This window comes from Apostichopus japonicus, chromosome 2, assembly GCF_037975245.1.
Source record: "Apostichopus japonicus isolate 1M-3 chromosome 2, ASM3797524v1, whole genome shotgun sequence".
NCBI classification, from domain to species: domain Eukaryota; kingdom Metazoa; phylum Echinodermata; class Holothuroidea; order Aspidochirotida; family Stichopodidae; genus Apostichopus; species Apostichopus japonicus.
The window spans coordinates 9,840,415-9,852,812 of NC_092562.1; the positions used below are offsets into that span (position 1 = coordinate 9,840,415).

The 12,398-nt window shown below is 36.8% G+C and overlaps 1 protein-coding gene across 4 annotated transcripts in view; it reads left to right on the plus strand.

Moving 5' to 3' along the window:
• LOC139977204 (uncharacterized) overlaps positions 1-12,398 on the plus strand; it is a 47,957-nt gene that overhangs the window by 12,147 nt on the left and 23,412 nt on the right. For 2 of the 4 annotated variants that reach the window (XM_071986449.1, XM_071986454.1), the window contains exons 1-3: positions 4,999-5,408; positions 6,392-7,008; positions 7,816-7,997. In XM_071986449.1, the coding sequence (XP_071842550.1) occupies positions 5,115-5,408; positions 6,392-7,008; positions 7,816-7,997 (1,093 nt within the window). In that variant the 5' untranslated portion in view covers positions 4,999-5,114. Of the gene's footprint in view, positions 1-227; positions 316-4,998; positions 5,409-6,391; positions 7,009-7,815; positions 7,998-12,398 lie in introns of those variants that run through there. The other 2 variants (XM_071986452.1, XM_071986461.1) reach the window with 2 other exon arrangements.

Genomic DNA, 12,398 nt, shown 5'->3' on the forward strand with positions numbered 1-12,398 from the left:
CGGAAATGCTGTCAGAAGGTGGGTAGAATGTGCCAGTTGAAAACTTGTCTGCTCCAACGATAAGTGACGAATTTGGCGCGTCGGTCAATAACAGTCTTTTTAAACAGTGGCACAATGACTTGCTGTCTTCATTGTCTTTATTGCCTTTATTTTGAACTTGTCAAAAGAAACTACTGCCGCTTCATAGCGTGACAACATTTTCTATATTGTAGCGACTGGCAGTGTCATTTTTCGACTTGTGGAACGCGCTTGGCTAACGATTTATGAGAGAACATACGTGGCGGTTCTCCAATCTTAACTGTTTTGTCTTTCAAGGTTAGTTGTTTTTCAAAAGACTTATTTTTTCAAACTAATAACACTAATAATAACAAACACTAACAATAACAAACAAACAATAACAAAAAACAAACAATAACAAATAACAATAACAAACAATAACAAAACAATAACAAAAACAAACAATAACAAACACAAACAAACAAACACTAACAATAACAAACTAATAATATTGTTACTTGAATTCTATTTTAGCGAGTGACTTGACCTATCAACTAACAAAACTAGGGTAGATTACACGTACTTTTGTCACTGCATACTCTTGTTTAATAATACTCTTAACAAAGTAATAGTAACCAGTGGCGGAGCGTCCATACAGTCGGGGGCGAATGCCACCCCCCCCCCCCCCCTGACGGACTCAAATGGACTGCTGGCGCCTTTTTCAGCTCTTTACCACTTTTTAAGTATTCGCGATTATTGACTTTTTTATTGCGCTCTCATCAACATATTGACATTTGTCATTTTGTTTGACATTTTGTTGGTGTTATTTGGCGATGACACCTATTTATTCTTCGTTTATCTGCAAATTAGCCAGGCCCGGAAAGGGTCATTTTCCGGCGATCTAGGGAGTATCTTTACGCAAAAAAATTCTGTCCGCTACACACCAACCTGTAGTGGCGCTCCGCTTAGATAGTGTCGAAAGCGCCCCTACAGACCATTCCTGTCTCCGCCACTGATAGTAACGTCATACATCATTAAGTAAAGTTAGAATACGTACTCTCACAAAACCATCTTTATAATTTGTACTGCTATTAGCCAGTGACACGGTATGGGGACCGTGTCATGTTTGTGCAGCTAACGTGCCACATGGTCCTAAAATCAGTTGTGTCGCATCAATACATGCAATGATAGACATATGTTCTGATTGGATAACGGCTTCCATGATGGCTTGATGAATACAAGATCCATCTGATCTTATTTTCAGTATACCTTGGAACCTCCGTTCTATGATTATGCATAGTAATTTGCAATAACCCCACGCAAAACTTGACATAAGCCTATGCCAATTATTTCAACATATGCCGATTTCTTACATATATGACAGTTTCTTCCAACACGTTAAACATTGTTTTGAAAATGTGGCATAATTCTCCTGTCAGATTACAAGAAACTGACAGCCTGTAATTTTGCCATATGACGATTCCTTCCAAATCTGAATGACCCAATGAGAACGCCAGAAACTACTATTCGTGTGCTGATGTTTCATGCGATCGAAATCATACATACAGGTGCTTAGTACCTTTCCAGTGGAAATGATGTCCCTATTGGAATACGTTGACAACACTGCTTTATGCTAAAAAGTAACACCTAGAACAAAGTGTCTATCACAGTGTAAAGAACTTGTTTGCGAAGATGAGTCGAGCGCATTGTTCAACAGAGTGAAAGCGTCTGACACACATAGAAGATAGAGTTCTTTCTATAAAGGAACTCTAAAAGAAGATAAAGAGTTCCTAAATGAACTCTAATAGAAGCTAGAGTTCTCTATAAAGGAACTCTAGAAGCACGCCTCTACTATACTCGAGTCTGCCGCCTGTTAGACCAAATATACCTACAATCAAGGGTAAACTGTGCTAGAGGGACTAGGACCACGTGTACCACGTTACAGTGACAGGGAGAGACGAAGTTTACTGCCACACATAGACTCAATTCCATATATATATCTACATATGGACTAGGATTTTGAATTACACTGAGGTTATCTCGGATATAGCTGTAAAACAAATTTAAATATATAGATGGCATTATAATGGTGTGTCACTGGCACTTACTGATCTCAAGGTGGGGTTGTGTTTATGACTTCCTCTCGTGGCGGGGTAGAGGACATAGTCTAACGTGCAAATGTAAAGTCGTCATGCCGAAAATCACTTGGGACTTCCCAGTTTCGTCTCGACCGGTAGATTAGTATATAGTGTAGGGAAAACTTTCTTAATTTCATTTGCCATACCAGTTACGATTTATACCTTGGTGCCATTCCGTTCATGTAGAATCACATGGCAACATCATAACATAAGACCTACAGCCATGAGTAAACGTGGTTTGTTAACAAGAAACGAAATTTATAGTGAGTCAAATTTATAGTGAGATAATTGAAATTGTCGCATACTACACGTACTGAAAGATAATAGCAAACGTGTGTGACTTCATATTTGCACACTGATAGCTATATGTTTTGTTTCTCCTTATTTCTCACTTTATAGTATCGACCTTGGATTGGCTTCCGACTTTAATCCCCCCCCCCCCAAATATTTTGTGAAAATTCGGGCAATATGCTGAGAATTTTCGGGCACCTACTGAAAGAAAAATAAATTGCAATGATGTTGCTAAAAGAAATCAATAGTTATAAAAAAAATCTCATTGGTAATTAAAATAAAGTTGTAAGCTTGCCCGACTAATTCGCCATTACTAATGTAAAAGAGAGTTTTGACATAATTGGCCCTCCATGCTTTTTCGCCATCTACATAAGACATTTCGTTGTTTACATTAGCATCCCGCGGTATACTGCACAACTTTCACTGACCGTACGGTACACAATGGCATGCGATGTGATAACCGCTGCCTATCTGTATGATATATACATTAACATTGAACGCGCGTGGAGCGGAGCGCGCGAAGATTTTGGTTATATTTTTCGGGCAAGTCATTACAGCCCCCCCCCCCCCTCTCCCAAAATCAAATTGGCCCCGTTCTTATTGAGATAATCTTGAAGTAGGAGGCTGGATGAAATTTTTAAAGAAAACATATAAGATATGTGTCAGTGTGCATGTTTCTGTAACAACACACCTGTTTGCTTTCAATTGACGTTTGGTACAAAACGTGGCAACTTCGAATATATTGTTATCTCGAAAATGATATTTAGGAATGGAATACAAGTTTCACCATGATAATTACGATATGTTCCTCTATCATCAGTCAAATATAATTTCCTTCTTTGACTTTGCTTTTAAAGATCTATATGGTCAGGATGCGGAAAATTAAAAGCCCCATATCGCCCATAGCATTAATCATATATATGGTGTCATAATGCATATTTTCGCTATCAATTCACGGCCAAGTCTTCATGAGTAGTATAAAAACAAGTTGGCAACAGTGGGAAAATACAACTAATGTAATAATACTGCTATTACTGAATAGGAATGTTGTTTTTTCTATATTTTTCGAGCCGTTCGTAGTTAAAATTCTACATTGTCATTATATAAATTATATATATGGTAAATCAAGGTACGGAAAATTTAAGGTGCCATGATCGAGGGACCAACTAGACCAACCCAGCAAACACAAAAAGTTATCATAATATTTTTAAAAGAGCCTCTAAAATATGTTTTTATAACGTTAAATGTGGTGTTATGAAAACGTCGGCATAAAGTTTTTATGTGATATTAATGTTATATTAATGTTTTAACGAAAAAATGTTTTGAAATAATAGCATGAAAACGTTTTCGTGACATATTTATTACACCAAAAATAACGTTATCAAAACAAAAGACGAAACGTTTTAATAACGTTTTTGTGTTTGCTGGGAAGTTCAGTGAGGGTTGCTTTTATCTGGTGAAAGCTAGATGGACTATATATCTTCTAGATGCTACAAGGGATCAGTTATATACTGGCCGCATGTATTGGACCGTGTACGTCCGCAGAGAAATGAGTCACTGAAGTGAATATGCCGACATGACAATCCTTAATCATATACAGGCCTACTTACGCTGCTTATAGCTCTGGAGTGAACTCTGTACTATTTCTCATGAACGATGTCCTTGCTCTTACACGAAATATGTTATATTAATACCCTCCGTAAATCCAACCGGCCGCTAAAAAAAAATATTAGTTTAATTTGGAAATGGTTACTTCACATTTTACGACGATAAGCTAATGTACATTTAACAACATTATGAATTGCCCATCTTTGTAACATATACAGCCGAGGCTTAATATGAAAATGGTATAAATCCGAGAATGAGATGACGTGGAAAAGGTGTGATTCATCGATGCCATATGCACGGATGATTTGGGTTTCATATTCCTAACACCGTCGACCAGCACGTTACCAGGGTATCATTATACACCCATTATGTGACGCCTAACCGTTGCACGCCAAATATTGTCAGAGGCCGAGAGGAGTTCATGCGAGTAACTAGACTCACCCGGAATATGTATAGTATACATCAGAGCCGTATATTTACGGCTCTGGTATACATGTTATGACACTCCGCTCTTTTATTATTACAAATATTAACTATGTCATCCCTGAATGCATACAACTCAATTACATGGGATTGCTGGGCGAACGTTATTGCGAGCTCACTGAAGCGAAAGATAATCGATATACATGTTATGAAAGTAACAGATGTTTTGACAGATTTTTGAACCGTACGTAAAGGGGAGAAAAGTTTTGGTGCGTACCATTTGTATAAGGGGTTCGGGGAAATATATCATTACTTGGGGTCAAGAAAATGTCCATTGTAGCTACTGACTTATGATAATTCGGGTGGGTTGCAAACTTTTAATAGTTTGTAATATGTTCTGCTAAACAAGTGCTCAGATAAGATTGTTCGAAAATAAGCGACACAGATTTTTTAAGTTGCCTTGCCCTGATCCTAAAGGTTAATGAGACAAGTGTATGAATCCGTGAACCGTACCACTACCACTACCAACCAGTGTTTATATACGAAATACTTGGCATTGTAATTTCTTTCATTGCAAAAGAGCAAAACGTAGGCTAAAATGGCAATTTAATGGAGGGATGTTTATTCGATTCTAGATGATATCATACAACGTAAAATATGAGGCTTAGGAAGAAGAAAGGAAAATACTCTTTTTTATCGGAAGACGGTTCTACAGTTGATTGCTTTTGTTTCATTACAGGTGGATTCACGATGCTCAACTTCGTTGTCATACTAATCGGTATTTCTGAATGTTTTACACATGGTGTAGCACAAGACTTAGCAGACAATGGTTACATAACCCCAATGACAGAATTTAGCAAAACCCTCTTCCAGGCCAAAAGGTTGACGCTAAGAATTGATCCAGAAGACGCGACATGCGGGCGCAAGGGTACTGAGACATTGTGTGATGTCGTAAGTCAAGTTTCTAGCGGAACTTTCAGGCTAATCTCCTAATCTGTGCTCCTATTACAGCCCGATTTTCAAGTCTAAAGTTAGAAATGAGAATAAAACAATGAATAGCCTAACTTAGGTTATTTCTTATGTAGTGTAATTTTAACGCTAGGCTTAGATACCTAACCAGTTAGGTTAGGCCTACATCAGTGTCACGTATGGAATCACAGGATTAATGTGCGTTGAAGGAAAAAACAAGGCGTACGTCACTAAACGATTTGATATATTGCTGTTTAAGGGCTTTGTATTGTTTTGTTTATTCCCTTTATTAGTCCTGTACTTGTTACCCAAATTAAACTGAAAATATGGCCAGTTAAAAGTGAGGCCTAGCCTCGTGTTTGGATAGGCTGTTTTAGGCTAAATAAATTAATAGGCTTATAGCCGCTTTGGCCTAAAGGAAGCTGGCTAGATGTCTGAGAACATTTGTTTATCATCAGACTGACATTGTGACTTTGTTGTTCAGGCTGTCCCACTTTATTAATTCCTGAATATTGGTTCACTTTGGTGAATTGAAACATCAAATGTTAAGCTGTATGACTATGAGTCTTACACCTGCTCACATGGGTTGTATTTAGGCCGTGGCTATTCTTACGACTAGTCGTAACAATTATTTATAAAATATTTTTACGACAAAGGCAAATTCAAGCGCAGTAAAGTAAATAAAGCAACTGCGCATGTAGTAGGGGTAACCCTAACCCTAACTTTAACCCTAAACCCCAATCCTAACCCTAACACTAACCCTAACCGGAAATTATTGTTACTCCTGGTCGTAAAAGATAATACTCCTGTCATAAAAATAACAACTGCGCATGCGTAGTCGGAAATTATTCTTACAAACAGTCGTAAGAATAGCCACTTTGTTGTATTTATTGACGATTTTTAGCATACCTTTTTGGGAGAAATTTAATTGATATGTTGCATAAATTCTTCATTTTGCTCAACAGAATTCCCCTACAACTTGCTTTGACTGTACAGATGAGCTTCCTTCCAATAGCTATCCGCCAGAGGCTATGTTAGATGATGATACATCATCCTTCTGGCAGTCGACATACTGGGAGAACTACCCTGCACCCTTTGAGGTCAACATAACCTTGTCCTTTTGGAAAGTCTATCAGATGGAAAGTGATATGAGGGTCCAATTTGCTGATGGACACCTTCCAAGTCAAATGACTCTTGAAAAATCGTTAGACTTTGGGCAAACCTGGGAAGTTTTTCAATATTTTTCTACTGACTGTTTGGGTGATTTTGATTTGCCATCAAAAATGCCAAGTGATCTTACAAATGTTACTCAAGTCATTTGCACAAATCCTGTTTTTTATCTCAGAGATGGATTTCTGACATTTGAGTTACTTCCGAGGTACAGACTTCTCTCGGGTCCCGACGGATCATTCGTCAATGAGCTCAACAAGCTATTTGAAGAGGACCCAGATTTCAGAGCCTTCTTCTCCTTCACTGACATTAGAATTCATTTGATGAGACCATTCGATGCTCAGAACATAGTAGGCCAAATCTCCACTGACAGATACCATTATAGCATCCAAGATATTTTCATTTTGGCATCGTAAGTTACGTTTATAAAATCACTTTAAAACATGCATACACATGATTTGATATATGGTAATACTTTATGATATGATTGTAAAAAAAATTCTTACAATTAACTGTAGGCATAACATTGTTCTTGTGTATGGTTTTATTTGTGCCAGTGTCAAGGTTTGCCAAAGATGAGATTGTATTTGTCTTAAAAGTCAGGTCTCGAAATTCGAGCCATTTACTGGCTAAATGCCAGTGGATTTTGCCATTTGCATGTAGCAAAAAGAGACACTGGCAATTTTTGGCCATTAGACTTTACGAACTTAAAAAACTGGTAATTCGTCTAACAATCGTCAGACAGAGTCCGCATATGTCCATACCTAACACAAGCGCTGTGTTACTGCTTATGATCAGCAAACATTATTGGTAACATGTGTCCTGTGATTCAGGAAAATGCCTGGGAGAACTTAATTTTTAGCCAGTAGACTGTTTAAGTAGCCTACTGGCATTTATTAGCAAGTGGCTATAATTGTGACTTTCTTTTTTCCTCAGTATTTGTTGATCTCTCTCACACTATCTTTCTAAAATTTCTTTCTTTCCTTCTAAAATTTCTTCCTTTTCTTTAAAATTTCTTTCTTTCTGAAAGTTTGAAATGTTTCATGATCTGGTAACTGTACTTTCTGTAATCTACAATTATAAATGTATTACTTCACATAGAGAACTGAATTCATACCAATTTAAGACTTTTCTAAATTTGAATAGTTATGACCTCAGAAATAGTATTATTTTTTTTTCATTCATTCAAAGGTATCTCAATTTTCCTTTCTGTAAACAGGTGTCATTGCAATCTCCATGGTGAATTTTGTTTTCTGAATGATAATGAAGACGTTGTCTGTAGTTGTGGGCATAACACTGGAGGAACCAGTTGTGAGAGGTGTGCACCAGGTTTTGAAGGTGCCAGGTGGCAACCAGCATCTTTCTTTCCTTTCCCAGACGGATCGGCTAATACTTGTATCGGTAACTACATCAAGACTTTTTACTTGTATACTAGTGTTACATTGGGGTGCGAAGGCTCAATTAGTTCAGGGCTCTATTATTAAATAAGTAGAATTAACAACAGTTTTATGAGAAACTCCAGACATAGATATAATTGTAGAATATAAGCTTTATTTATTCTGTGTGGCGATATTGTTGCTGGAGTGTATCTGAACTACACTCTCTGAAGTTTGGAAATCCTAGTCTTTTTCATACTAAAAAACTACAGTACTTAAGTCATTACAACTCCCTTTGAATGGGCAATAACCTCTCTGTGACATAAACTCTTGGTCCCAGAGTCTTTGACTTATTATTACTAACGCACATAGGAGAGGACTATGACTAACCACATTTGTATACACATGAGATGCAACAGGTTGTCATCTGTCGTTAAGCATGAATATTTCATGGAATTAAGACAAAGGGGGCTTCTACGAATATGATGTGGGTGAGGGGTGAATAAACTCGGGAACAGGAAGTAAGTTACTCTTAAGACAAAGACAAAAGCAAAGCACATGTTTAAAGTAATATGATGGGGATATAACTACATACTACATTACACTAGTGTGAACAACTAATCCCAACATTTATCAAACCCTTGAAAATAATTCACTTTTGATATCACCCAGGTGGGTCAATATTTCTCTACTTGTAACTTTCATCTCACACTTCAAAGCAATTGAGCTGACAGTTCCAGTAGTATGACTATATAGTATATCTCTCAGATAAAGGTTATAAAGTTGTTCATTCTGTCAGGAGAGCTTTGAAACATAATATGAGAGGACAGTATATAAGGTGGTTTAAGCATTGAAAAATTGCCCCAACTCTCTGTTGACAAGTGGCAGGACCACCATTTTCATTATGGTAACAAGACTCAGTTATAAACCCTGCTGATACTGCTTCAAGATACCTTCTTTTTTGGAGTACCATCTGCCTGTCTCTGATACCCCCCCTCCCCGTCCCCCTCATCATTTAATCTTGCCACCATCTCTCTACCACTTTCCTAACTGAATACTCACCCTACCTGCACACTATCCACATCTACTATACCCTCTCACCCCCCCCCCCCCCCCATTTCAATCATACCCTATAACCCATCACTCAGCTTTGAGCTTACGAATTATGTTCTCAATTAAATGTAACCGGTGTACTAGAGAGGTTTATAATTCAAACACTGAACACAAAGACAACATAGGAAAACACAGTACCTGCATAAACCTCGAGGGTTGTAACTCAACAAGTTTTGTTTATATTAATACTCATATACATACACCGTTGAGTTCATTGCAGGCTATTGAATGCACCTATCCAGCTACTCTCGGATGGCATGCATTATCAGTATGCATTGCAGCTTATTTTCAATAACTCAACAAAATATAATGAAGTGGACAGGACAGCCCTTTACTTTCAAGGTCCCTCTTTTGGGTTTATGTCATCAGATGAACATTCATGCTATGCCTGTAATTACTGTTGTATATCAGCTCTCCTACTTCTGGCTATTGCAAGAGTAGGTTTTGGCGGGGAGTTCATGTTCAATATAGCTACTTACTTACTAGTTTTCTGCGAAAATGAGAACTTTACCAAGAATTTCTATAGCAGTGTTGTGTTTTTTGGCCTGGTTTGTTTGTTTCTACTTTTCAGAAGTAATCAGAGTGGGTTAACACGTTTATAATGTTACAGCCTATCATCCAGTTTGTTCGTGAATCAATTTCATATTGATGGATATTTAATAACTCATACTTCATCATGAAGGTTCACATAAATTGCTCAGCCTTATAAGCCACACACACCTTGATACCTCCTTTTATTTACTATGTACATAGGCTTGTATTATGTTTATAAAATGTCCTCCAAATTCATAAAGTTTAATCTCTAACAAATTTCATTTGAAGATTTGCTAATCATGGTCCACTGTGGCATTGCCACAGTGTCCCTATTTAATACCACCATCCTTCAAGCTACATAGGAAATGCATTATTTAGCAGTAACTTGCTGCATGGGGACAATACTGAGTTCAAGCCATCAGTATCTTAATGGCCACTAGCTTTATATTACTTTTACATATAGAAAAAATCAGATTTACATTCAAGTGTATGAAAGCATATAATGCCTAAATTAAGTTTTTGGATGGAAACATTTCTCAGAACAGTACCGTTAATTTTTTACAGAACCATAAACATTTTCCTTAGATTGGAATTGTATTTCTTATTACTTTGAAGGCAGTGCTAAGTATAAAAGTACTCACATTGTGTGAGCTCAGTGGGTGGGTCTTCTTTACTCTATGTGTTTGTTCAGAGATTGCATTTTATCATTTTGACGGGCTAAAAAAAAAAAAAAAAAATTCTTCAAAGAATCAGATGAAGATGAAATAATGTTGTCTTATCCAAGAATTTTCATATCCATAACTTTCACAAGAATGACTGAAATTTTCCCAAATATCAAGGTTTTACAGAATATGCTTAGAACCCATGTTAAAAGTTGTTCTGTGAGATTCCTGCTTGATTCCTGCTTGATTCCTGCTTGCGGGAAGATCACATATACATACATACATACATACATACATACATACATACACACATACATACATACATACATACATACATTCTAGTATATTGTTTATAACTTCATATATTCTTTTTTACTATATAACTGACCTATTTTGGAAGATAATTTGAAATAGTATTTTACTAAATTTCTGCTTCAGAAAGCAGTTGCTTTGAGACAACTTCTGTTCACTTTTTTGACAAGGCATTGGCTACCCTAATCCTTTATTTTAAATTGAAGGGAATAAGTCCAATATGGTTAAAGAAAGTAATAACATATAACAGGAGTTATAAAAACAATAACAACAGCATAAGACTGACTGGGAAAATACCAACAAAATTAATTTAGGATTCAAGCAGAAATTCATCAAATTATCCTTAATGTAGATTAATGAATTTAAGTTTCAAAGTTGTCTTCCTCCTCATCCACTTTTCTTTATTCTGTTTGCTCCATGCAAATAACTGTCCCCCTCTGAAAGGACAATTCAGATCTGTTCATCCATAATTAACATAACAATGGCTAGCATTCTTGGTGTATACCCCTGTGTGACTGTTGCCTGACTTTTCGTGGTGTTCCCCAGATCTGTAAACTTGTGTTAAGGATATCAATGTACACTGAGTTACCACAGTGAGCAGTACTTGAACAAAAGCTGCACTAGAAGATACACATCAGTGCCTTTGAATGGATATTGTCTACCCCCATAAATATACTCCAAGGCAGTAGTGTTGATTATAGAGGAAAGTTGCTGGTTGGTTTCACTTCGTGGTCGGTAGTCGGATGAGATTCAACAAGGCAAATTGATCAGTACAGAGGGTATCATAGTAGCAAGCTATACATGTATATAAATATATATGTACATATTCTACTGGAATCTATATAACACTGGCATATGGTGGGCATGATGAACAGAATTTTGTGGTTATAAAAATTGTGGTTACCTTGGGAAGTGGTTCACTCAGTGAATTAAGTGAATTTGACAAACCAGTGTCAGAGCTATGACTTGATAATCAAGGATTTTAATATGGATCTATTCTATGAGAAGGATATTTTGCCGGAGTTATAACCTTTTAATCTCACATGTTAAAACTTCTGTGACTGTATATTGATGGACTACACCGCAGCTGTGACTTATTCTCCGATGGAGGATCTGAAATGAGATTGGAAGTGATGACATTTTTGACTGGCAGTGACAGATATACTGCAGGCATAGTCCTCATTTCATCTAGTACTATCAAACTTAGGGCATATTGTTATCTTTTAGTCAGAACATTTTAAAACCTGGAGGTTCTAGCTTGTGAATGTGGAAGAACATGGAGAAAAGTCACATTAGGACGGTGTTGTTGTTTGGGGGTTGTTTTACAGTCATTACAATTGTCTCAATGTTAATGATCTATACACCACCATCAGACCCCTGGTCATCTACTAGGCTTAGACGACAAATCAGACAAGTCGGTAGGTATTAACATAACCTGGAATAATTTGGCGTTCAAAATGTTTTGCAGCAGTTTTGAAGGCACTGAATTTTGTCTGTTATTAAAAGATGATGATTCTTGCTCTGATTTACAACTTAAGACATACAGTAGCAATTGTCAAGTTTGTGTACTGTAGCATTTTTGTCATGTGATACTGTATATGATTGGATATTCTGTAATGATCGAACTCTAAACGATATGCTTAGATTTCACTTATCTGTGAGATTGTGTAGGCTACTGTAGGTTGGAAGTAAAGTGAGCAAATATGTCTGTACAGCAGTGTTCACGGAAAAGAAAAAAATGCTTATTTTTTGTAATACGTTAAAAAGTAAGCCTTTACAAAACATTGACAACTTTGTAGGATTTT